The 27,856-nt window shown below is 44.1% G+C and overlaps 1 protein-coding gene across 2 annotated transcripts; it reads right to left on the reverse strand.

The window, feature by feature from the left end:
• Nucleotides 1-210: 210 nt before the first annotated feature.
• LOC124965699 (cytochrome b5) lies at nucleotides 211-26,815 on the reverse strand. 2 transcript variants are annotated; one of them, XR_007105222.1, is made up of 6 exons: nucleotides 26,573-26,815; nucleotides 7,478-7,606; nucleotides 6,145-6,174; nucleotides 2,997-3,020; nucleotides 1,944-1,978; nucleotides 503-574 (listed from the first exon to the last, which is right to left on the reverse strand). XR_007105222.1 is itself a non-coding variant. In XM_047526845.1 (5 exons), the coding sequence occupies exons 1-5, from the start codon at nucleotides 26,699-26,701 to the stop codon at nucleotides 493-495; spliced, it is 405 nt and encodes a 134-aa protein (XP_047382801.1). In that variant the 5' UTR covers nucleotides 26,702-26,813; the 3' UTR covers nucleotides 211-492. The 2 variants fall into 2 exon arrangements, 1 of the variants encoding a protein (XP_047382801.1); XM_047526845.1 differs by lacking the exon at nucleotides 2,997-3,020 and having other exon boundaries at nucleotides 211-574; nucleotides 26,573-26,813.
• Between the last annotated feature and the right edge of the window lie 1,041 nt (nucleotides 26,816-27,856).

Here is a 27,856-nt window from a genome sequence, read left to right on the forward strand (position 1 = left end):
GCCTTTATTAATTTCCGTGAAAAAGAAACGACACTGGAATCGTGGGGTGATCGCATGTTAACAGCAATCATGAACTGGCTGCTCCACCAGGACGAAGCCACTCCAGGGCTGTGCCCTGGCCTCAAGTCACGGTCGTGAGCTGGGCCTAGATGACAAGCACGTAAATAACCAGAATCTTTCAAACGCTGAACAGACAGGCACACATGGCGGTGTATTTTAAAAGCCAGATATATTTTTATTAGATCATGCTTACAATAAGTAAATTACGCAGTGAGAAACATCAAAACAAAGTTGATGGATAAAAAGGCACATTTGAAAAGTTTAAGAGTAGGAAGACCAGTTCTTTTTGTTTCTAACGTAGGAAGAAAGAGAAACAGACATATTTAAAATTATTTTTCAGGCGAAGGTTTCTGTCAGTCGAAGTAATTAACACTGGCTTCTTTTCTCCCTTGTTCAAAGCAGCCTTTTCCTTCCACAGCTTCTGAGAGTCGTTCAGTCCTCTGCCATGTAGAAGTGATACATCAGCGCTACAGCCAGGGCCGAGATGGCTGGGATCACCCAGTTGGTCCACCAACTAGAAAGATGCAGGAGGTGTTCAGTGCAGGAACTCAACTCCTTGCTCCTTTTAATAAAAGGTTACTATGGTGTTTTCTCACCTGTATAACCAATTTGGCTAAAAAGACAACTCAGCTTTGCTAGAGTTGAAATGAGCAAACTCAGTGCATGCCTGAGAACACTGGCAATTGCTCTATCCTGTGAACTTCAATCTATTTCCATAAACTATACAGAGAGAGTCGTTACCCCCTTTCTCTACAGACTCTGCTGAGGGACAGGGATTTTTCTTATGGACATGAACGACAAGTCATGAATTACAAGGTAACAAAAGTGAACATTGCTGACATGTTTTATTCTACTCACATACATTAATTAAGAATTTAAAATGACACACAGTTGAGAATCAGAAGGCCAAGGTTCTCAGTGGGGTGAGCCATCAGCCAGCTCTAAGCTACCTGTCCTGTCCAGGGAAGGCCTCCGGGCCACCTGAGTGACATGTTGCTACCTTCACCTCAGCTCCAGCACGCTGAGATTCTGTTTTGAAAAACCTAATCCTGACAGCTGTGCTTGGTAGACTTAAACCGTGAAGACGAGCACACAGAGTTCTGAGTCAGTGATCTACAGGCTTAAATTCACAAAAATGCATAATCTATACATTGGTCAGTCTTGATGCACACAATTTTGACTGACTATCAATTATAGATTATGGATCAAATCAACGAGATTTGAAGTACGAAAGGATAATAAGTGCAATCTTGGTCTCAATGAGGCTTTTCGGTTTCCTGTTAGAAGGAAGCCACACGTCGGTGAAGATTAAGGTGAAGTACTGCCAATAGGAGCAAGAATGTTCCAGACACCAGAGGTGGGGCAGTTAAATTTGACAGGATGAAGTAAAAACATGTTGTTTTGAGCTTGGGTCAAAAAGGGGAGGCGGGCTATAATATAAGTCGATATGGTAGAGCTGCCAGAAATGGTAACATAAGCTCTGAGGGTGATAAAGAAATCTGGTCTCTACAACAAGCCAATCATGTGACACTCAGATTGCTGGTTCAGCTTTGGGGCCTACTAATGACAAAGGAGAAAGGAGCCATGCCTAGGGAAACAATCCCCACAGCTGAAGCTGAACATGGGTCAAGAGGGAGGACAGAGGCCCTCTGGTGGAGCAGCCATGGGACCTGTCACCTAAAAGGCTGTCAGAGGCAAGACCTGGGGTCACTGTGGAGCGTGTGTGCTACTGTTGGAGCTGACAGTTCAGGATGACAAGTCCAGGATGAGCACCGAAGAAGCCCATGGGAATTCAAGCACACAGTGAATGGGGTGAAGCCCCGTCCACCTCTGGCTCAGGAGCCCTCTGCCCAGCACCGCTTTAGAAGAAAGTCACCACATACCTGGAAGTAGACTCAACAGTAGTAATAAGAGATTCCTGGAACACAAGAGAAACAGTGAAGGCAGTGTCTAAACAGTTATTCCATTAACTGAACACCTGTTTTAAAATATGATCACAGCTTTTTATTCAATGTCATTTTTTAAAAACGTTGAAAGGGAAAATTATATTATAAACCTCTTTTCACTAAAATCCTAGTTTCACCATTTTTCCCAGAATACAAGTTTAAGAATTATCTATTTAAGTTATTTAAATAATTAATTTGAAAATGTTAAAATAATTTGAAAATGCTAAAAACTAACTCTGATTTTTTAAAATACCCTGCATACAAAAGGCACCTAAAAACTTTGACATAGAAATTAAAAAACAAATACATAGAAGCACACACACATAAACCCATCATTGTCTTTAGGAGGAGCAGTTTAATTCTTTAAAAGCAAGAAACTGTCAATAAAAACAAGTTATTCTGTTCAAATCCAGCAGGATATAAAAGTGTATATAATTTAAATTAAATACATGTCAACCAAAAAGAAAAAATAAGAGCTATCATTTCAAGTTCTAACATTCCTGGCCACACTTTCCCAGCCTCCCTTGACTGACCAGACAGTGCCAGCAAGATTTCTGATGGGCCTCAGGGACTGCTGTGCCTGACCTCCAAATAAGCCATTTTACCTTCCAGCACTTTCTAGAGCAACTCCTCTGAGTACCATAAAGTGAACTGACAATGTCTCTGGAAAAATGCTAAGTACTCCAAACAGCTGAAAAACTAAGGCTTGGTGAAACACAAACTTTTCTGGGCCCAAGGTCATGTTAAGAAGCATTTTTAGTATTCCACACCAGCAAAAGTATTAGTGCTTCAAACAGAAGTGGCCACGAAGGAGGCAGCTTCATCAGAGTCCTGTTTGCAGTTTCCAGCAGCACAGATAAAAAGCGCTAGCAGAGCAGTCAGCATCTGCAGGGAGGCAAAGCTACACTCTGCAAGGCACACTAGAGACCCCAGGAAAAGGCAGAAGCCTCTCAGGGAAGCGCAAGCCACGCAGCTATGAGACCAACCAACCTTGAAACATCGCCTTTAAGATTCCTGACACAGTAGGGAAAAAAAATTAGTCATTTAAAAATAAAACTTCATGTTTATTATTTATTTAAGCAATTTTAAATCTTAGTGTCTTTAAGAAGTACTCCTATTACAAATGCACGAGTTTTCAAATTTTATTTATGCAAATAAAATTTGCAAACATACTAGAAATAATCAAAATATGCACGTAATGTTACTAAAAGTTAGAAGAAAGACACAATCAGTTCTGAGACCAGCAAGCTCACTAAAGGTAAAACAGTACTGTCACACTGCAAAGTCAGGCATGAAACAACAGAAGGCGAACGCCAACACCCACCACGTCACACTGGGTACAAGATTGTGCATTTTACCAAACCAGCTGACAGCTCTGTGTAACCTCTCCTTCCTTCCCTTCTTGCTTGCCATGAGAACTAGTGTTAAAACACTGCTATAAAGTTAGAATACTGCTTATGTTAAAACACAACTAGCACATCACCACAAGGAGCAGCAACAATTCTCTAAGGAGTGGAACCTAAAAAGTCATGTAACTTCTTGTTTTATCTTCTTGGCTCTCTAACCCAGGGTGCTTGAGAATTAAAGCAAGTACCACTTAGCACCTGGATGAAAAAGCAAGTTGCCTTTAGTGGCCAGTGCTCTGTGGGGCCTCAGGTGAGTTTGGAGATGGAGCAGTCAGATCCATCGCTGATGAACAGGAAGAGAAGACTCAGGCCTTTATGAAAGCTCTGCCACCCATTTACTCCTGAAGTTTAAACAGGTTAACAATTAAACTGGTATAAGTCATATATACTGAATGACTTATGTCAATAAATGTAATGACAAGCTTCATATAAAAACATGCAAAGTCCAACAAACTTTGGCTAAATCAGAGTCATTTCATCTATAAGTTCATCTAACTTAGCTTATTCCTTGGTCTCTCTATGGCAGACTTTCTCCCTGAAAATACTAATAGAGTGAGGCTTCATGTGAATGAAGCCCAGGGCCTACAGAAGCTTAAGCCATTCTGTCCCAACATCCCAGATAGAAACTTAAATATAGCATATAATATACTTACATAATAATGAGTATAATTATAATATTAATTAATACATATGAGTTCTAAATTATTATTTCCAACCTATTTTAATGCACCTTGCCAATTTCATTGAAATATTTGTAGGATTGCAAACTTGGGACTTCATGGGTTAAGAGACTACAACTGACAAGTCTGGGTGTGTGCTCAACTCAGTTCTGGATCTGACCTTGAGCAAGACAAGCTTCACTGTCTTCACCCCCCATGGCAAGTTTGTGGATCTCACAGGGGCATTGTAAAAGCCAAAGAGAAGTTCATGTCATAGTGCTTTGAAAATTCTAACCAAGAAAGGGTACTTTCTCCATAAGCAAATTTGATAGATATGATTATGTTTAATTAAAAATGTGCAATTTCCCTTCTACAAATATCTTAAACTCGGCAACCTGACATCAAGTTTTCCCTTGGCAGATTTAAGCTAATAACCTTTGGTACTCTTGGTACATCTCATTTCATAATTCAACTAGACATTTTTTTTTTTTTCTCTCGTATGTGCATGTGGTGCCAGAGATCACGCCCAGGGCCTTGTGTGTGCCAGGCAACCACTCTACCACCAAGCTACATCGCCAACCCAAAGCAGATGACATTCTAAGATCACCACAGAGTACATTTTCCAAACTAGACAGATGGCACTGCAGACACATAAGTAAAAAAATATCTACCGTCCCTCTTTTCTTCTGGTAAACTGAAAGCACAAGGAAGACAGATCTAGAAAAAGTGATCACATTTCATCCACTTCTCAAATAGCCAGCAAGTTCTTGCCACACCCTCCTTCAGTTCTGTTCTAATTTAAGCAAAATCTCAATAGAGGCTTTTTTAGAAAAAAATACAGGAAAGTTGGTACACCTATAGTCTCTGAACAGGGTAACAGTATCTAGTTTAAAAAGTTTGCGTGCCTCTTAAGACTCCAGTCAGAGCTGGAAGCTAGGCTCCTCACACCCTTGTTTCCTGCAGTTGAATGACTGGTGCCAAACTTATTAACACGGTGAACTCCAGGCGGGAAAATCTAAGGTTCTATGCAATTGTTGCAAATGCTATTTAAATTCTGAAGTCCATTTTGTATCTTCCTGAAGTACTCATATCACCAATACTGAACTTAAGACTCTTTTTGAACAGGGAAATAAGAAAATATAAATGAAATTACATTGTACTGAACAGCACTACCTAAGGCTTTTATTATACTGAGGGCTGAGGTAAAGATGGCTTTTACACTTATGTTACTGAGTTAATAACTTTGTTATAAATTAAAGACAAAGTCCTGTGGCCACAGCTAGGTTTAAGTTCACCAGTTTTTGGTACATGCTTAGTGGAGTCTTGTTGTCTGTGCTCTCTACATTCAACCAACAGTATATACCAAAGTAGAAAAACCATACTTTCCGTTATTTGTTTGAAGAAAAATTTTCCTCCATAGCTCTTTAATTATAGGCTGGCAACTACTTTGCCTACACGTACTTCTCAGGATCTTTGGCTGTTCTCATCATTTCTTACTCCAGGTTTATTTGTAAATACAGGAGAAAAGGTCAGCTCAGTGGCAAGGGCTAGTGAATCAGAGTGTAAACTAGTCCATACTGCACACTTTCTACACCCAGGAGATGCAGAGAAGAAAGAGATGAGGGCAGCACCCTCAAAGAATGAGGGAGAAAGGCCTCCACTCAATCATATTTTACTTTCTCTGAAAGTAATCCTTCTGTCAAATCATCCAGATAAGAAGTGCAACTTTTAATAGCTCTTCATACTTTTTAAAATTTTTTAATTGATTTACTTTTTTTGCAGTGCTGAGGATCAAACCAAGGGCCTCCTGCATGTGCTCTACCACTGAGCTGTACCACCAGTCCTCAAAAGATATTTATCGATAATTATAATGAAAAAATTATTTAAGTATTGAGAATTGTGTAAAATAAACACGCAAGCTGTCCTCAAAAAACACCAACTGATCCATACTAATCTAAAGTACACAGACCTGTGCAATTCTCAGTCAGGGAAGTAAAAGACCTTTGTCTGACAGACAATAAATACAATGAGGATACCTCCATCTTCTGACACATTTGAGAAGGCCATACTTACCGAAGGCTTGGCTAACTTTGATCTGTCATCCTGCAATAAAAGTAAAAAAATAATAAGGAACATTGAAAAATAATAAAACATCTACAAAAAGTGCTCACTTTTATTGAGTTTTTAAAAAAAATTGTTTAGTAACTAGCAATCTGGGTTCAATATTGAGTTGTTAAACATAAAGTCTGATATACCTGGCTTGATAGCAAAAAGGAACATCAGACCCAGAACTGAGTCACTTTGGGGAAGCCTGTCGATGAAAATGTGGCCAATAACCCCCCAAATGATGCAGCCAACTCCCTCAGTCCTATGTCCCACCACCAAAAACAAGATCTTCCCGCTCAGTGGAAGTTGCTCTAAAATTAGATTTCCTACTCCCAGGCCTTCAACAAAAAGCCTTAATATTTGAACCTTCCTTCCTTCAGTCATTACAGGAAGCACAGTTATAAACTTTTCATAGTTTTATTTAAAAAAACAGCTTCTCAGTTTGCTCACTTAAAACGAGGCTATGGCAGGTATTTGTTTCTCTTCAGTGAAGAGCCAGCTCTGGGCAGCTCTTCCACCCCTGGCTGCTTATAATGCCCCAGAGCCAGGGAAGCAGGAAGGGGCATGCTCTCTCAAGGTGCACAGCCTGGGTCCCCTGTCTACTCTGCAACCCAGAGACATCATCCCAAGTTTTCAGCTATGTTCCCCATAACGTAGGTGACAGATGAGTGAAGTTCCACACAGTCATTTACAACTGCCACAGAAGGGCCTAAGTTCCTATCACACCCAGGGTCTATATAAAATGCAAAAGAAGCCACTGTTTTCCAAAGTCAGCCAATGGACAGGAACCAAGCTGATACTGCCAAAGGTGTGGGATAAAGTAAGGAGGATAATACGCTAGTTTCACAGGAGGCAGAGCTTATTCACTAATAAAGCATAGCTTCAAAACCATTTTTAGAATTAAAATATCCTCAGATTAATGAAAGTAAAAGAAAAACATTTTGGTGACCAAAAAAAAAAAAAAGAAAGAAAGAAAGTCATGCCGGGTCAATACCCCCACCTTTTAAAATTTACTGCTCCGTAGACTTTCAAAAACTGAGAATTGCTCCCCCAGGATAGGGCCTTCGCAGAGCATTCAGACACTAAGTGTCCATGAAAAATACACTCGCTGGAATGCAAAGACTTTAAGATCAATTTACTGAAGCCAAAAACGGTGTTCTAGAATCAGGAGGATTTGTTTTGGTTTCACTCCTTTCTAAGTTTTGTGTAGATTCAAATCTAGACTTTAGGTAAGGTCAATCAGTAGCCTTAAAGAGGAATAAGAAAACTCTCCCTCTGGTCCCCCCAAAAGAGTCCTTACTGGATGGAGCTCCCCAATGATGTATGTCTTGGACAGTTCTCTGGCATCGGTAGAGTGCCCGACGTCCTCGAAGTTCTCCGTGGCATCGCCCCCAGCTTGTTCTCTTAAGACTTCTTCGCCACCAGGATGCTGTTCCAAGGACACACGGAATGCAAATCAACAAAGGAAGCAGCCAGTTTATTTAGCCAGCGCCCCCTCCAGAAGTCACAAGTGGTGATGGGTGACTGTGTCCACATGTGGGTTAGCCTACTCCTCTGCACTGTCTGCTCTGTGAAAGCGTAGAACCTTTCTCCATTAAGATGTAACACCTGGAAGAACTTAAGGTGGGCTCAGTAACATTTGCTTTGCTTTTCCATTAAGGTCTCAAAACTGCCCCAATTCATCAGGCCCAATCTATGTCTTAAGTCTTTCACCTGAGTTGCTACCTTTTACCTATGACTGCTTCAGTCTCCGTGTGGACCTGGGAGTAGCCACTGGCCTGAAATAATAAGGGATGAGAGGAGGTGGGCAGGCCATTTCACTGTGAGTATGCTCTGCCTGCAATGCACAGGCAGCCCTGCTGCCAGTGCAAGCTTTCTACAAGGAGAAGGAAAGCAGGTGATTTGCCCGAGATGTTGCCACCAGGCTAGGGAACAACTGGGTGAGGAGCACAGAGGCCAGCTCTACACAGGGAGCATGGGAAGAGCCTTTTGTGTGATAGAAGCATTTTAGTGCTTTTAGCTGTTTAATTGGTAAACAAAGGATGGTTGCAACGGTAAGGAGGAATTTTTCTCTAAGATGACTGGCAAGGGGGGTCAGTCACTGGACATGGGTGACAAAACCTAGAGATCTTCAGGCAGGGAACAGAGTTCTCAGACAAGGAAAATAAACTTCTTAAACTGAGTTTGAATATCATCTTAGATTCAAATTCACCCTGGCCTTGAGCAAGAGGTCGATGACTGAACAAAACCAACCTCCCTTGTATAACTCACTGTAGTCAGTTCTTAATTTCTCCTAATAATGGGAGAAAAGACACAGACACTGCAGAAAAGTGGATAATGATTCTACTTTGAAACATGTTCCTGCTCTTTTTGGGAGAGACAGTACTGCCTATTAGTTACCATCACCATGTGAATGTGGGAAAATAACAGTATTGAGCTCATAGAGTTTTAGAGGCTAACTGTGTTAATACATGAGTCTGGCACATACAATATGCTTAACAAATATCATCCGGCATGTTCATTTAACCATTTCCAATGTCACTAAGTATCTTTCCTCAGTGTAACTTCTGAAATGGTGACACATTGTGTCAGCATTTCCCAGTTTCTGAAGTGTCCTCCACTGGGGACACTTAAGAGTACGCACCCACTGTGACAAGCACACTGGAGCTACAGGCAGCTGATGGGCTAACCTGAAGTCCCACTCTGACGGCAGCAGCCAGCTGAGCAGTCAAGAGAAGGTAAGGCAGGCGAGAGTGGCAGGGGAACAGTAAGGAGGAGCCGGGAAGCCCAGAACTGGGGAAAGCGACAGGCACACAGAGCATCCCCCTGAGAAGGCCCTATAACAGTCTATCATTTCTCCAAAAGAAAATTTCATTTTCTGCTCACGGGCTCAAGTTAATTCACTCAACAAATACACAATACCAAGGGTCTCTATGGGCCAGACACAATAGAGAGCCAAGAGCCCTGGCTCCAGTTCTCAGGGAGTCCACTGTGTGACCAGATCAAAAGCGAACCACCGTGCCTGTGAACTGCAAGGGAACACAACATTCTGAAATGTTACAAGAGAAGTGCCGCTGACACTGAGCGGATAGAGGGCGAGGGGCTGAGGAGCAGGGATGCAATGCGGAGCTGGAGGTAAGAGGGTCGGGGCCGAGGTAGGAAGGTCCTGAAGTAAAGGGGCTCCCTGAGTTCAGGACCAAGGAAAGGCCAGCCCAGGAGCCCAGAGAGGGGCCCAAGCCACTCAGGGCTTCCAGGCCTCTTTAGGGATTCCCATCTTCTGTGACCAACAGAAACCACTGAAAGGATCTAAGCAGAGAAGGTAACAAAGAAAATTTAATTATAAAAATATAGCAGTCTTCGGGATGCCAACAGACATATAGGGCAAGAGAGGATGAGGGAAGACTATTCTCTAAATGACGGTGGTCTGGCCCAGGGATGAAGAGGTGTGAATGGATATGAGAGATGGAGTTTGATGGAGAGGTGTGACTGGGTGAGAGAGATGGAGTGAGATGGAGAAGTGTGAATGGGTGAGAGAGATGGAGTGTGACAGAGAGGTGTGAATGGGTGAAAGATGGAGAGAGATGAAGAGGTGTGAGTGGTTTTAGAGATGAAGCAGGATGAAAAGGTGCAAGTGGGTGTCAGAGACAGAGCAGATCATAGAACTTTCTGATAGAGTCAAGATGGCAGGACAAAGAGGGAGCACCAGGATACCTCCAGTGCTTGTTTCACACAACTGAATAGACGATGGTGCCAACTCCTGAGCAGAGAACAAGAGTCCTGAAAGGAGACCAGGTTTAGGAAATAAGCTGCTTACTAGAACACCTCCAAAATGCATGGTGTCTATATATATTATGAGCTTGTAATTCCTTTAATGTGCTTTTTTCAAAATCTCATCTTTATGTTACCCAAATACATTTTGCTCCTACAACACATATAAATCAGGAGAACTAATCGCAGAAATAGTGTTCTCTTTTTGGATTATAAGGGTTATCTACAGGAAATAGGTTTTAAAAGATTAAAGATTAGAATCATCTACAATTCACAAGACACTAATTGCCATATTTCAACCCAATTATAGATATCTCCAAAGAAGACATACTACAATCTGAGCATTCCTACTTCAAAAATCCAAGTCCTCCAAAATCCAAACTTTCTGAGCACAAACATGATGCCACAAGTGGAAAAAACACACCTGACTTCACGTAATGGGCACAATGGAAACATAACCACACTCACAATATTTTAGCCTACATGCACACCTTCAGATTACATGTACAAGTAGTACAGGAAATAAATGAACTTTGTGTTTAGACTGCCTAAAACATCTCATTACATGTATGCAAATGCTCTCATCCCAAGCATTTCTGCTAAGGGATACTCAACCTGTACCTCCCATATTATAAATATTTAATGTTGGCTTCCAGTTCCTGAAATCGCAGCTGGCTCTACTGCTCATGGTATGACAGCTCTTAGCAAAATTTCCCACAGTGGATCTCTCACCTTGAGATGCCTTCTTCACCTGATTTCCAAAACAGGCTCTCCTAGCTGCCACCCAGGCCACCAGAGGCACCAGGTCTCTGCGTGCAAACATAGGAGCACCCTGGGGCTCAGTTCTTGGCCATGTGCCCTTCCCTAACCATAGGAGATTTCGTGGTGATCTTATCTAGTGTCTCCACTTTAAAAATCATCTGGCCCCTACTGAACGAAGTTGAGGAACCACCTCTGACTTCCCCAGCTCCAGACTTCTCCTACATATAAGTCTATTTAACACCTTCATTCAATATTCAGTGCACAACTCGCAGGATGACCAACCACTCCACCTCCCCGCCCCACTGCACATTCCCAGTCTGTTCCTTCTTGACATTGTCACCGCACTCCGAGTGCTGCAGCCAAACACCTCAGACGTCATCCTCTCCTCTCATCTCACACCACCAGGTGATCCAGATGGTGGCTTCAAGACATTCAGAATCTGACCACTCTCACCTCTTCCCCCACCACCACCCTAAACCCACCCCTGTCTCTCACATGGACAACTACAAATGTCTGACTGGTCTACTGCTTTCTCCATCCTATGATAAGTTTCCCAGACGCAGGCTGCCACGAAGACTTTTAGAAGATGATCGTGGTTATTTAGGAAAGGGATGATGGTAGCGTGGTCCAGACTGGTTGGAGAAAAGGAGGTGAGAGAAGAAGAGGTAAGGTAAAAAGCTGAAGGTAGAAGAGACACGCCTGGGCGACTAACTAAAGAGGATGGGTTTCCATTCAGCCTTTGCCGTTTCCTACCCAGCCTCCCACTCACTGGGCACGCTGGGGCTGGCAGTGTGTGCTCCGGCAGTCCTCAAACTTGCCACATTCATTCCCCATATCAGAAACCTCCTGCTTGGGATGCTCAGCTCCCAGTTCTTTGCAAGACTTCACCTCACTCACACTGTGCTCCAGCGGCAACCTTTCAGAACCCTGCCAACTTCCCCAACCTTAGAGGTCTGCCCCAAGACCCCGCAGCACTGTCTCTGCCTAGTCCTGTCTTATTTTCTGTCACAGCACTTATTACTGTTGGAAGTTACATTTCATGTCAATTTCTTTGTAAGATTCATGGGGACAGAGACTTCTGTCTTGTTTATCACTGTTTCTCCCATACCTAGTTTAAATCCTAAGTATTTATTAGATAAACGTTTGAGATAAACACAGGTCTTTACACATCAATTTTGTAACAATATACAACCAGTTCAGTAGTTGATGTGAACTTGCTCTCTCATTCCAACCAGTTCATACAACCCTCCTTACCCTGAACTAAATAGTTCTTACCACCCAGGTCATGACTTCATACTTAATCAAAAGAATTTACTGCCTACTATGTACAAGGCATTGTGTGGGACACAAGAAAGTACATGAAAAACTCAATGTGACTGATCCTGAAGAAACATGCAATTCATTCCAAGTAAAAGGATTAACAGAAAAGATCCCTGGCCTTCTCTGATACCGCTTCACAGTTCTGACTATCCATGGATGCCCCAAAGGGTCCTATACATGGAGTACCTGTGTGCACAGTCACCACTGTGGCACAAGTGGACCATGCTCACTGAGCCAGGCACAGAAGAGCCCTCAGCTCCCTAGAATGCTGCACTCCCTCCAGCACCCATGTCACAGTGCAGGCAGATGACCCTCATCTTCTTCTCTTTTCTAATTTAAAAAAAAAATTTCCCCCAGCTTTATGAAGGTATAATTTATTAATAAAATTACTATATTTATGGTATACAGTATGATGTTCTGACATACATACATGTTATGAAATGATTCAATCAAACTAATTAACCTATTCATCCCCTCACATACTTATTGATTTTTTTGCAAGGAGAACATTTAAGATCTATCCTCTTAGCAATTTTCAAGCACAGGCCTATTAACAAGTCACCATGCTGGACAATATGTCAACAGAACAAGGGTTCAGCACAAAGCAAACTGCACTGGAAGAAAAAGCTTCTGTCAATTGACTCACCCTACAGGAGAGGACAACAGACAAGAAGCAGGTGGCCAGGGGCCAAATGACTGCTCTGCAACTATGGGACAAGTTTTAGATCAAGCCAGACCTGTTCAGCTCCCCGCCAATCCTAGGGCATGAAAAGGTAAGAAAAAGTTCTTCCCTGTATAATGTAATAAAGGCTTATATAATACTGTTTATTTATATTAATGTAAACTTTAACATATAAGGCTTTAGTTGTTATTTCACAGACACTAAAGGTCTAAAATGGCCTTAGCCCTTTCAGTTACACTGTATTTAATTTGAGAAATACTGATGTCATCATATTTATAAATTTAGGATTTATCAAAAAGAGTCTACCAAATACACAAAAAATGGAAGTAATACAAATAAAACAAGAAACAAAATGTTAAATGAATGACATCAATAAATTCAAAGGAGGACAGGTCATTCAGTTAGCAACAAAATAATCCTCAATATGCTGAAAGACTGATAGGCAAAATAAAGTTATCCTTCTATTCATTAACTGGCTATTCCAATTAATTGCATTTGCTGAGCCTGTATGGTACATAGTGATCTAAAAGGTACACACTTGGTTTCCCAAGAAATTTAAGAGCTTTTAAAAAAGAATAAAATATTATGAAACTGAGAAAGTATTCTACTGGATACAAATACCAATAATGAATTAAGCACTATTTACCTTTGTACAATCTAAAGGATTCCCATTTCAATTTTCATTAACAGTACCACACCAATATTTTGTGATAAACACTGCTGAGTTACCTGCTGTGAAAAATCAACACACTTAAAACTATGACCAACATATCACCTTACTTATAAAGTGGGTCATGACCCCACCACCTACTCCACCTCTTTCCAATAAATCCTAGTGGTAAAATTTTGCTTTAATCTGAAAAACACTGAATGTGGGAGGAACCCACCAGTTCCTGGGATTGCTTCCTTTGGGAAAGATGCCAAGGTTATCAGAGTTAGCTCCACACACACACACCTCCCTCAGGGACTGTAAAAATCATTCATGACCCAGTTCTAGGAACCTCAGTGAGAAGACATATGGCCTGAAAGACACTATGGAGCTGAATGGTTTCTAGGAGGTCACTGGAAACAAAACCTGACCTAATCCAGACAAGCAGTGCTCACACCCAGTACCATTCTTGTGGCAAAGCCCAGTTCCAGAAGGTCTTCTTCATCTGCACTCTTTCACTACCCCTGGACAGTCTACTTCAATAACAACTAGTTGTGAGAGAGCTATAGCACACAACATGTGACTTTTTCCAATGGAAATAAGAGTCCAATTTCCCATACACAGAAGAAAAAATGAATATCAGAGTAAAATAGCAGAGCACAACTGTGCAAACGCATTAGGTGCCAGTTACAGAATAAGTACAACTGATAAAGACATGATCTGGGTCACTTATGCATGTTAAGAGGCCAAAAATGATAAAAGAGACAAATGAAAGTGATGCTTCAAAGCCTTTTTAGAATGATGCCAAAGAGAAATGTTAATTAAAAAAATAAGTGCCTTGTTATACATTTCAGGGTAACCAGGATTTTAAAACTGCAGGAAAATTCTATTTCATATTTAATAGTAGGCACTAAAAGTGTATCTATATAAACTGCAAGATAAAATAAACTTACATGCTACTCCTGATACAGATTTCAATAAATAACAAATTCTTAATAAGAAGGCAATAATCTCAAGGAGAAAGATGTTGCTAGTAAGGTCAGACACAATATGCAGATTCAAGTGTGCAGCCTGCAACCACCACTTACTCAGAAACTGCTGACTACACAGTCTCTAGGCCCATTCTTTACTTTTGTTTGTTTTTACCATCATTTGAAAGTTCCTTAGACTCTATCAATACAACAAAAATGCTTACATTTTTGTAGTTATCCTTGCAGATATGTTCTCCTTTATCACAAATTACTCAAGACGACTGTCTCTGGCTTGACTTAGAATAGTATTTTTATTTAGTGGGTTGCCTTTAACCCCTAAAATTCCTACACTTAATTGGCTTTGGAAAAGCGCCAAGGTAAGACATCTTTCTCATGCAACAGGAAAGCCTTGAACTCTTGTAGATGAAATCAAGTGGGCCTCTCATATTGTTAGGTAACACATATAATGCTCCCCTTCAGTCACCAAGTGCTGTCCCTCACTCCTGTCTTCACCCACGAATAGCCTTCTCACACATCATGGCTCGAATATTCATCCTCAAAGTATCTTGGCATTTTTTGTACCCTACCCCAAAATGGTGATTTTCTGCAGTCAAAGCAAATGCCTCTTGAATTTCTCAATTAATGGTGACTTTCCTAAATGACACAGGTATCTTTTTTTTTGCTGAACAACCAAATCCTGTCGGGGAAGACTGTTGGTTGTTGCTCCAGTGTTTCTCCCCTCTTCCACAATACTTAAACCTTAGCTAAGACTGGCTAGTGAGTGGAAATACTAAGTATTTCCCAGCCTCCCCGCAGTTGGGTATCCACGTGATTGAGTTCTGCCTAACGGAGAGCAAGCAGAAGGCTGCGGGATCTTTCACACATCTTCCCTCAGGGCTGCGCCCCCTCCGCCCTCTTCCTGTCCTGCTGGCTGGAATGGGGACGCTGCCCTTCAACACCAGAAGGAGGGTCCTGCCCCAGGCTGGCGGACAGGGAGTGAGGCCCGTGGACTCGGAGCCTGGCGGGGCACAGTCATCACACAGCAAGCTTCTGGGCGCCAGGTGCATAAACCCCGCCCTGTTCTGCAGTCACATGGGTTCCTCCGAATCGTACTAGGTCGACTATTTACCACAGTGCACAGGCACATAAGGACTCCAATAAGGAGTCTGAGTCTCATGAAAGTTAAAGCCCACTTCAGAGCAGCAGTCCTGGCACAGATCAAGCCATCCGCCGTGCAGGGCCAGGTGGACTAGCGACTCAGCAGCCGGAAGTCCAGCACAGGAGGACCCTTCACACAGCCCGGGCGGCACGAGCCGCAGAGCGCTGAGCTCGAGCGGCGGTGCAGAGTTAGAATCGCAACAACTCCGTAAGGCGGGAGGGCAGAAAGGCCGCCCGACCCGGAGCCTGCCAACCTCCAGGAGCACGCGGCAGTTGGCCGGGGCCACACGACACCGGGCGCGGCACTCTGCCGTACGGCACCCCTGCGGTGCGACACTAGGACGGCACAGGCCTCACGGCACGGCAGCACGTCGAGCACGGCACCATGGCGGCACGACACTGTCGCACACCGCAGGCTCATCTCTGGCTCAGGCGGTAACCGTGAATCCCTCCGAGCTTCTTGCAAAATCTGACCTCACTGCAGTCATAACCAAGCTCTAAACCATACCACTGAGCTGGTGGTCTAGAGCCAAAAAAAAAAAAAAAAAAAAACCGCAGGTGAAGGTTAAAATCCCCCAAAGGCTAGAGTTTACAAGGGCCTTCAGAGACCAACATCCTAAATGTACAGATAGGGAAAATAGGACACAGAGAAATGATGCCTACGGATAATTCAGACAGGAGGTAGGGTTAGACCAGGTTTCTGATTTTTGGTTCCTCCTCTCTTTTTAACATGCAAATTAAATGTTTCTTATGTTTTTGAACAAAGGAAGGGGAACATTTATGTAAAAGTTATTTCTTACAAATAAAGTTCCTCAATAAATATTGCTTTGTGAACTTTGGAGGGAAATCTTACTTTCTCTAAAACTCAAATTCTGTCACTTGCTCTACATCGCTGAAATTTACATACTAAGAACGATTCAAAAGACACTTCTAAGTTAGGACTACAACTGGCTACAGGGTGCCCTTATAAGAATGCCAAAAGTTACAGACTTTTATTGCAGTATAATATGCATCAAGTCAGTGTCCTGTCCTCTGAGGGTTTGCTTAAACAAGACTTTGCTTGTTTAAGCAAAGACTGAACAACACACAGACACAAAACCTCTGCGACTTAAAATGTAATGCTCTGTGAACCCAAAGTCCAGCAGTTCTGGAGTTTTACATGGGATCGTTCTTTCCAAACACTTAACCACTGCCAAGAAGGTGAAGCAAACACATCGTCCAAAAACAATGACTAGGCAAAAAAAAAAAAAAAAAAAAAAATTAAAGAGATATCTGCACTAGTTAAAGAAAGCAAAAAGAGTTTGGAGGACAGTTTATGCAAGATTTTAAATGAAATAAGATAGCCTGTCCAATTTTTCAAATCATTTATGGATTCCATTTGCCTAAGACAGCAAAGGATTATTGCCTCAAAGCTGAGTAGAGTTCATGAGACTGCTGCCTGCTCAACCTGTAGAGGAGCTACCACCTGCATGCGCCTTGGTTTACTTTATCATTTAAAGCTCACAGCATTGCCTGAACTACTTCTTCCCATTCATTTTGAAGATCCAAGATGAAACTTTTTACATGAGGCTCTTCTGTGCACCAGCTGGCTCATGAGGCCCATTCACTCACTCAAACAGCTACAAGATGGTAAAATCACAGCTCCACTCTCAAGGAATAAGACAAATAAGGGAACTGACAAATAATAGCTAAACAAAGTACCAGGTACAGAAGCCATAGCACAAAAGATGGAGCAGAGAAAGGGCCAGTAGAAGTTTGCCAGGTGAGCAAGGAAATAGATCTCACAAAGGCCCAGAGTCTAGCACCAAACCCCAATGGACCTACTTCTTACCAACTCACTTCAAGAGGCTTCTATGAATTTAATCGGCCAACAGGATTCTACTAAGCCATATGACAAAGTCATAAGAGTTAGCAAATACTGTAAGAATAATGAATCTTTTTATGAAAGATCATTCTTCAAGGTCATTTAGGGTGAAAACAAAGAGAGAATGCAGATGCCAGCCTGTGAGTTGGCAATTATCCCAAAGATAATTGATAATTTTCTCTTTGACAAAGAAAAGCAAAATTCTTAGTTGTTTTTAGAATTGAGAAAGAGTAACTGTTTGGCCTAAAATATACCATGATAATTGATAATTATAATTATATAATTATAATTATACAATTATAATCAATGATAATTCTGTGTTTGGTCAGTACACCCTGACCAATATTTTTAATACCACATTGTAAACTAGTTTTAGTAGGTCAGATAGAGCAAGTGAGCTCCTTGAAGATGTGATTACTGCTCTGGTTCCTGAAGCCCCCAGCTGTGACATGATGACCTTGGCGTGCAGCCAGGACTGCTTCTGAAGGACATGAGCAGGGAAGTACTATGCATCAAGCCCTGGCAGGCTGGTGACAAGCACCGTGTGCCTCTTGATTTGTGGTCTAGCTTCACCAGGAATAAATGAAGTCACTAAAACCAGGACCCAGGGGCCAAAGATAATGACTTAGAAGGGGCTGCTACTCTATGATCCATCTTAAGTCAGAATGGCCAAATGAGATGACAGAATCATCTACACTGGAACCAAGGCAGAAGGAAAGGAGGGTTGATGGAGGCACATGCATACCTTTTCCTTTTATGTCCAGTGTTAAGAATATAAATTGAAACTGGCAGTGGGGCAAGAGGGGAATAAAACAAGCTGCCAGGAAATCAGTCTGCCCAACAGCCATTCTGCATCAGACTTCTAGTATTTCATACTTGCAAACTATTCCTTCAACCAATCAGTACTGATTGAATCTTTTCTATGTGTAGCATCATTCCAGGAATTCGGATATATCAGTGAATAAAACAAAAATTCCAGCATTCATGGAGCGTTCGTTCTAGTAGGACACAGATGATCAAATTCCTAGTAAGTAAATTACACAGGATGTTACAAGGTGATATGTGCTGTGCAAAGAAAAGAGGGCTGGGGTGTAGCTCACTGGTATGCTGCTCACCTAGCATGTGAGTCCTGGGTTCAATCCCAGCATTGGGACAAAACAAACAAAACTACAGGGGAATGAGGCTCAGGAGTGCAGGGGGCAAGGGAGACATCCAGCTTTAAATGAGGTGGTCAGGAATACCGAGTGGAGGAGATATGTAGTCAATTCTCAAAGGAGAGAGTCGTGAGTTGTGTAGGTTATTTGCAGGGCATGACTTTCCCAGGCAAGGGACTAATAATGGATCGTACTTCCATTCTCATGTCTAAGAACTCTTTAATCCTTAATTCTGGTCTTATCAAAAAGTTTAACCTTTTTTATTTAGATCCTGGATACATTCTGAGTTGATTTTATATGAGGAGTGGACCTGCTTATACAGAAGAAAAAACAGACAGTGGTTGAAGAAACACCTCTGAGTGAGAGCAGAACCCAGTGCACACATGAGTCCCTGGCTTTGGCAGGAAGAAACAGGAATTCTGTTCTTTCTTACGTTACAGGAGCCTCATTCAATGTCAATCCTGCATTCCTTGCTCTGTGATCATGTCACAAACCAGACTTCCTAACAAAGTCCCACTAGTGCTAAGTGCTAAATCAATCCTTGGTACAGAATTCCAGACAGTATCTGTAAGAAGAGATCACATTATAATAACAGCACATGCCATCTGTGTGCAAAAAAGGAGAAAAAAGAAATACGAGATAGCAGGACAGAATGGGCTGGCATCCATTCTTCCACAAGCTCTCCTCTTCTGCCACGTGCCGGGGCACACAGCAGTGAATAGGACAGCAGGGAAGCCAGATATCTGGCATAGAAAGACAAGCGTACCAACCAGGAAAGCATCAGATACTGACTGCTGCAGCTGCCAGCAGAGGAGAAAACAAAGACAGGGCAGAAAATCCTTCTTGGGAAGGAGCTGCCACCTGAAGGGGCAGTGACTAGGGGCAAGCAGAGAGGAAACTGGAACAAGGGTTGGGAGGCAGAAACAAGTTCTGCTGGTTTGGGAAACAAAGAGAAGGGGATAGTATCGCCTGCTGAGGGGGAGAGGCAGGCAGGGTCCAGTCATCCAGGGCTCCCTAAACCAGGGCACAGATATGGGATTTGATTCTCAATGTACCAGGAAGTCATTGAAAGGAATTAAGCAGAGGAATGAGTTTCACAAGATGAAGTTCTTGCTTTTCTTCTGGAGTACTTTCTTCCTCCCAATGACGGCATCTGTCACACAAGCTGAAAGCTCATAAGCTCATAACTTGAGGGAACCAACGAAATACTGAGGGCTTCCTCCAGGGGCCTGTGAGAGGAGCAAGAGATACAGGGGGGACTGGCCAGGGCATCTGCTCCACGAGTCCAGGCCACAGAGCAGCGTCCTGGCTGTGGTGGTGGAGCCACGCATCAGCAGAGCAACACGGACCCAGGGTGTTGAGCCCAGCGGGCAGGACACTGCAGGCCCACCGAGGGCTCACCGATCTCCACGGGGAACCAGCCCTCCCAGGGTCTCTTCCAGAACAACTTATGACCTCCTCACACATGCCTGCGGTCCCTGTGAACAACCTCCTTCCTACCAAAACCACTCAGAGGCACAGAGGGTCTGGGACTCTGTTGAAAACCCCCCATGAGAAGCTGGGATGGCTGCTTCCTTCATCTTCCAGAAGGCAACACAGCAGAAGGACAGCAAATGGAAGAAAGGCCCTCTTAGCTCCTGCCCCTCTTTTTCCCCAAGGATCCTGTTCTCGTTCCATTTTACATCACCACTGGTCTCTCTCTCTGGTTCCCAACATTACCCAACAGGGGCCAAAACCTCAGAGCAAAAGGAGGTAACTCGGTGCCAGAGGGATGGCTTCTTTCTTTCAGAGCTGTGCCGTTATCTTCAGATCCCCTCAGGTCACGGGGCTGACAGCAGTGAAGAACCTGGGCTGTGCTCCCTCCCCACGGTGATCTGAGCAGGTTACAAACCTCCCTTGGTCACATTTTCTCAACTTTAAAAAGGAGAACGCCACCACCATGACCTCAGAGAGCTGTTCTGAAGATTAAAAGGACAAGTGCGAGGGCAGTTTACCCTAAACACTGAGGCACAGGGAGTGCCCACTACTGCTTTCATTACGCTCACCGGAGATCTTTACGGGGGAGGGAGGGATTACCGAATGGCATTACTTAACACTTCCTAAGGAAGTCAGAGAGAGAGGAAAGCGGGGATAAATTTCAATGGTAGACAGAGCTACACAAAGCTTAATAAACAGTTCTGCCAATAACAAGCAATGACGGGGTGAGCAGAAATAGGGTGCAAACTGTCCTGCCCCCCACGCCCGGTCCCCCACCTACAGAGCAGCTAGAGCTATTCTGTTTCAAACAGGCTGCCTCCCCAGCCAGGCAAGGTGCCTTGACTGAACCTGGACCCTTCCTCCTCTTCCCCCATCTCTACCCCACCCCCAAAATTCACCCAGCTTTGGAGCCTCCCGAGCATTAGTGCTGGTGGGAATGCCATTATCCTGGCATGGGTCCAACTAGAGACAAATCTATGGATGACACAAAGCAGCTTCTGCCATCACCTGCAGAGATGTCAGCTCTCCCTAATCAGAAGTCATTTGACACAGGCTGCACAGGCCAGATTCTATGCAGCCATCATGAACTGAGTTTGCCCCACCCATTCTTCAACCCATTCTCTTGGTTCCCATATTAGAATTTAGTAAAAGGCACAAGAAGTCAGTTAATAAATACACTTAAGTGTATACTCCCAAGGAAAATAAGTTTAAAAGTAATAGAAAAAGTATAGCAGACTTGATTAAGAATCAGGGAATGGCTTTGAGCCATTGCTACTTAGATTCCCATTCAGTATGCATTACTTCAGGCCACTTTTATGATGATAGTTTTGTTCCCTAGACAGGGAAATGGACTGGTGCTGGTAATGATGGCCAATTCTTTTCATAGGATGACAAGGTACTATATGCTGTAGTTTTAAGAGAATTTATATGCTCAAGATGCTAAAAATTTTTCCATGTATTTCCCCTTCTGCCAAAAATACTCAAATAATTTAAGAGAAAAGGTGGCTGCATCACATCACAGGCAAGTTTCTCAATAACTAGGAGAACCAAGACCCAGGGAAACAAACCTGCTGGTGAGTCTCAGCCCAGGGTGCCTTGGTCATACGCACCCAGGAACCTCACATACAAAGATTCACTGTAAGGAGGTAACACAGGTGGGACAGTACATGGCAATTTGCATGAGGAGTGGTCACCAACGTTATGACCATCTACATGATAAGGAGGCAGCCAAGAAGGATATGATCACTGAAATGGAATGGCTTCCTCAGCACAGCCGTCAGAGTCCAGATCGGCATGGAGAACATCTTTGTGTTTGCATGAAGCACTCTATGAGAAAGCGTATGTATGTGCAGAGCTGTCTGGAGAGCGTTCACCAAACCATTCAAGGCAGCCACTTCTGGGGAATGGAACTCTGGGCAGCTTTGATTTTCTTCTTTGTTACTTCCACCTCATCCAGTTCCTTAAAGGAGTATGTATTCTTTTTTCTAAAAGCATAAAGTTGTATATTTAAAGGCTCCAGAAAAGGGATGATTTCCCATTATGTACAGCACATATTTTTGGAAAAATCATGTTTCCGATGGATATCTGTCTTTTGAATTATTTATTTTACTGGTGCGCAGTATAATTCCTGAGAAGTGTTAGTGATCAATCCTACGGCCTCCTCCATGTCAGGTAAGCGCTCTACCCCTGAGCTACACATCCAGCCCCAAGAAAACTTTAATCAAAATGGAGTCGTTTGAATGCCTCTCTTCACACACTTTTCCAAGTGTTCCCACACATATGGCTTCCCCCAGTTGTTCACAGACCTGAAGTGGACATGGGTGACGGGGCAGCCCTGCTCCAGAGTAAGGAAGGCAATTTAGAGAATTACCTGCCTTGCCCAAGTTCTCCACGAAGCCCTCCAACCAGGACAGTTTTCCTAACCCAAGTCCAGTACCTTCTCATGAATGTCCAATGGCACCAGCTCACTTTTCCCCACTAAACTAAAAGGGTACTTATCAGTTGTCTTCCATGGTTTGGGGTGACTTCGAGAATAATAGATATTCACAGAAAGTAGAAATGAGGTTATTATTTATTCCCTGATGTACTCAAACTGTCCAGGATAACCTTTTTTCCTTTCCTTATTTACAATTTTCATCCATCTTAAAGATAAACAAACAGCAAACATTACCAGTCTCAAGTGTTTTGCTTTTGTTTTTTTCCTGTTTCAAAACAAAGCAGTCTCTTGGAAACTCTCCTCAAAAGCAGCAATGAGTTACAAAAAGTTAAAAAACAGTAACCAAAAAAAAAAAAAAAAAAAAAAAAAAAAGGAGGTAATATAGACCAGACTCAGGTTCACATTCCCTAAGTGGCCTCTGAGATATAGTTTTGTCACCTGTTTAACCAAGATGCCTAAGCCACTGTTACCAAAAATCCCTGAATATTTTCTTCCTGTGGACTTCATATTTTCTAAGTTCTTTGAGCCAAATTATATATATTAAATGACAATAATATTCCATTTTAAACCCAAAGGCACATGTAGCAATGGCAGCTTTTAGTAACATGAGAATCAGAATCCTATCAAACTTGCTTGCAAAAAGCAAAGCATCTAGTATTTTAGCCCTAAATATGCTAGTCCTATCAAGGATAAAGGCATGTGTCGTTGTGATTTTCAGAATTAGAGGCATGAATCTTAAATACCACACTATCTTCCTGGATCTCAGGGAGACTGCAGTCCTCCAGACTCAGAACCCTTGGTCTATGTGACATATACAGACACCTTCCACAGAAAATAACAAAATGTAAGTTCCTACAACAAAACCTGCTCAAAACTCTAAAGTCAAAGTCAGGCAGGAGTCAACGAATATTGTGCAGCAAAATGCTGTCAAAAGAATATTCCAGTCAGCTACAAGACTCAGAATCCCAGGACTGCGACACAACGTTCCACAGAAACAACTTTCCATTTTTAAAATAAATGGAGGAGATAAAATTTGCTTTATAAGCATTTTCGGGGAGGTATTTTCTTCACAAGTTAAACGCCCCCTGACTTGAACTGAAACCAGTTCCCAGCATAACTGTTACTACAAGATGCTTTCTTCTCTCCCTTCCACAACTCTTTTGAAAACTAAATAAATGCTACTGCCTCAATTACAGAAAGGGAAATACAAACTTCTTTTTCTTCCTTCCTGGCCCTAAATATCTAAGTTTTCATTCCATATAACTGTTCCTCAAAGTTCTAGAATCATTAACCTAGCTAATAATACAATCAGATATGCCAAGACTTGATTCCACAAATATAAACTAGATATCAGGACTGAAAAAAAATTCTTTAAGTTCAAAATAAGTAGGCAATAAGGCTCCTAATCTGGTCAGCAGGTATCAGACAGTAACCAAACACCTGCTATTTAAACCGCCATTACCAATCAGCTCACCCTCCCTCTTAGATTTCTGCTCCTCCCCCTGAACAACAGAACAGCTTTATTCCAGGACAGAGTTCACATTGCCCAACAACTAAACATCGACATGTGTTCCTGGCCAGAAAGAATTTTTATTATATTCTCCTGTTTCCACATCATCTGCCAGATTTACACCACAACCTACAAAATGTATGTTAAACACACAGCCACATATGATGCTGCAGAAAGAAAATTATAGCCCAACGTTAACCCCCACTGAGGTAGGAGTAACACATGAATAAAAGCACCTGCCAATGAGGTATGTGTTTACTAAATATGGTTTTGTTTAATTCTCTTCATAACCACAAGGAGTAGGCATACTATCTGCTCTCATTTCACAAATAAGGAATCTGAGGCACAGAGATGGTAGGCAGCAGGAAGCCTCTGGCATTACACCCCAAGTTTTTTCAACAGGATGTAAATATGCATTTAACTCTATGGTATTCTGAAAGAAACAGAAACAGCCAGGAGAAAGCTTGTCCATCTGGATAAGTGAATTAAGAGCACAGGAGACAAAGCCCATGACTGAAAGTTTTAGAGGTAGGAAGGCCCTGCCAATCATATTAGAGAAATGAGGGAAGACAGGATATTCTTTAGTTAACGAGCTTCATGAAATTTCTGGAGCTCAAGTGTGGAAGAATGGGAAAAGGGCAGGGAAAAGGGGAAGAGAGACAGACATTTTGGGCTCTTCTCTGTTTTCACGTTAGGTATAAGATTAAACAGCTAACAAAATAATGGAACTTGAAGGGATCTAGGGAGAAGGAAAACTATCCAGCAGAGTAAAAAAGATGTCTGTGTTTAAGACATGATTCAATCAGGCACAGGAAGCCAAGTGTGGAGAACCCTAGAGCCCTGGTATTCCCAGAGATAAGCCTGGACCATGGCCATGCTGGTGGGCAGAAAGTCAGTAACAGGACACTGCATGAAGCAAAAAAGGGTCACAGAAATTAAAAACAAATTAAAACAGGAAATGGTAAAGCATGTCCACAACAGGTAGAATCAGGATGTCAACAGCACCAAGATCGAAAGATACTAATTTAGGAAACAGTATATGGTAAGTTAGAATGGTTTCAAAGGAGCCAAACCACTCACTGCATCTCAAAATTCCAGAATTCCACATCCCATGAAAGAGGTGAAAGACGGAGATGCACGTGGAGACTGAGTCACGTGACCTGAGATCCGCAGGCAGGAGTGTTAGTTCAGAAACTGTGAGGTGCTCTGTGGCTCCTCGGAGGGAGGACACAGGGAGAGATCGAGTCCGCACACTGCACCGCCTCTAACTAAATCAGAACACTATTTTATCTTCAAGCACTCTACCACGTGACAATTGAAGAATGAAATAACAAGAAACATCAACTCCAATCTTTCTTAAGACTCTTTTGCTTTCTTTGTTGTTTTTAAATGTTTTCACATTATCTGCAAAAGTCCCTTGATGTAAACTGTAATTCAGCTACGATCAGGCCTCTATTTTTGCCCCCACCCCCTCAAAAAAAAATCCTGAATAATTGCTATCACTAAACATTCTCATTTATTGTGTTGGGAGGGGTTGGGGAACTGTTATGATTCAACCTGCCACACAGAGATAAAAACACAGGTAGTAAAGACAATTATTAGAAGCATCCCTTATATCGTACAGCAAAAACCATAATCTAATGCAACGAATCCAAAGAAATGTCTTCCTTCAAGTTGAGCAAAGTCATTTTACAACTCCCGACACTGCTTACGGATCAAGTCTCCCTGGCAGATTTTACTTCTCTGTCTATCTCCTTGGTACGCCCTCAAACCACAGGCCAGGGTCCACCCCTCGGCTTCAGGAGTCACACACTGCACCTCGTAGCCAGTCAGGACACGGGGTGAGGCGAACCATCCAAGCCCCTCCAAGGTGTGGCCGTGGAGCGCAGAGTGGGTCTGCGGGCGGAGGGGAGACGGGGCGGACTGCGCCCCTACCTCGGAACCCAGGGCCCCTTCTGGCGGCCCAGCTCTCGGGGTGGGTGCTCGAAGCCCACACCTGGAATAACATCGGTTGGCGGACCTGTCCCAGACGGAGATCATTCCGGATTCTAAACACTCTAAGATGAAAGGGATCTTTAAACACGCCTGCGTAGCTGCGCCCTTCCTAGGAAGCAGCGGTCCAGGCCACTCGCGCAGGGCCTCCCGAGCCAGCCCCCGCCCAACGAGCGCCCAGCTCACGCAGTGGGCTGCGGGAAAGGCTCGCGCGGCCGCAGAGGCTGGGGGCTCCTCCAGGTGCGTGCGCACAGACCGGCGGAGGGCGGTCGACGCAGGTGTGCGGCCCGAGGGACGCGCTCCCAGGTGTACACACCTCGGCGCAACCCAGCCGAGTGCCCGGGCGCAGGCACCGTGTGCAGCCGGGGGGCGCTCCAGGTGGGCGCACATCAGGGCGCTACCCAGCCGAGTGCCCGGGCGCAGGCACCGTGTGCAGCCGGGGGCTCCCCAGGTGGGCGCACCGGCACGCGCGCACTCGGGCGCAGGCAGCGGAGTGCCCGGGGCCGACGCCGGGTGCGGTCGTGGTTGCTCTCCCGGGGTCCAGACGCGGGCGCAGACGGGGCCGCGGCGCCGCGAACAGAAGGTCACGCCAGGACACCCAACCCCGGCCTCGACCCGGAGCCCCGACGGAGTTCGCGCCTTCCCAACGCACCTCTTCCAGAAACTTCGTCAAATCGTACACCTTGTGGTGCAGGATCACCCAGGTGCTTTTGCTGTCCTTGTGCTTCTGGATCTCCTCCAGGGTGTAGTACTTCACAGCCTCGTCCGACTGCCCGGCCATCTCGGTGCGAGGCGAGCCTCCCAGGCCCTGCACACAGCCGTCACGGGTGGAGCACACAGCGCCTCGGCCAGCTCCTCCCGGGACATTCCCCGAGCTCCCAGGCCGGGCGCCCGGGACGGGGCGGAGGCGCCGCGGAGGGGGCGGGCAGCGCACTGCCACGGAGGATTGGTCGGCGCGGCTGTCACTCCAGGGGCCCCGCCCGCGGCCCACCCCCTCCACCACCCCGAGTGCGTCCCCGTCCTTTGCTCGAGTGTTGATTGGCTGCGGGAGGCACCCTTCACAATCACCCGCTGCAGGAGGGCGGACGGCGGGGCGGGCCGGGGCGGGGCTTCACTGGATCTGCGCAGGGGCGGCGGGAAGGGCTCTTGGGCTCGTCGCGGGCTGGCACCTTGGAGTTGGGAGGGCCGGGTGCCCCTGCCAGGCGCTACTTTCCCAGCCTAGGTGCGGGAGAGGAGAGGGAAGGTAGTGTTGGCGCCGGTGCAGCAAGTCAGCCCTAGGGCCGCACGTTCATGGATACCAAAAGTACTGATGCCCCAGGCCCTTAACGTGGACGTCATGGGAAACTGGTTAACAAGCCCAGATGTGAAGGAGAGCTTTGGACGCCTGAGAGGAAAGGAGAAGTTGCACAGCTTGACTTCTCTCAATCAATGTGTTTTCCCAAATGAACTTCACTATAATTTTGCTGCACGAACCTCCACAGGGAAGTGGGCGGGAGCTGGAGGAGGGCAATTCCGGGAGTGGGGGACATTTCTCTGCTGTTAATCATTGACTTGGCAAGGACTTGTGCTAGTCTCTTATCCGTCTTGTCTCGACTGTGCTGTCCAGAGAAGACCTCAATGATGAACAGCACTTGGAGTAGAATCTAGAATACTTCCCCAGCTTCCTCCTGCAGTGCCACTCTTGATGGAAGATAAAATATCGTATGAAGAACTACAGATGTTTGAGAGAGAAAAAACAAAAATAGAAGATTCCATGATAAAAAAGTCTTTTGGTAGTTTAGGCCTTTCCAGCAATGGCAGTTGTTATGTCAGGGTAGTGGGGTAGACAGTGAAAAGGCCAAAGAAAATACCTGGCGGCAGTATGGGAGACAAAGAGTTTATTGGGGAAAAGCGTAGAGGAGATTAATGACTGCTCCAAGAAGAGCTCAGAGGCTGC

This window comes from Sciurus carolinensis, chromosome 15 (assembly GCF_902686445.1).
Source record: "Sciurus carolinensis chromosome 15, mSciCar1.2, whole genome shotgun sequence".
NCBI classification, from domain to species: domain Eukaryota; kingdom Metazoa; phylum Chordata; class Mammalia; order Rodentia; family Sciuridae; genus Sciurus; species Sciurus carolinensis.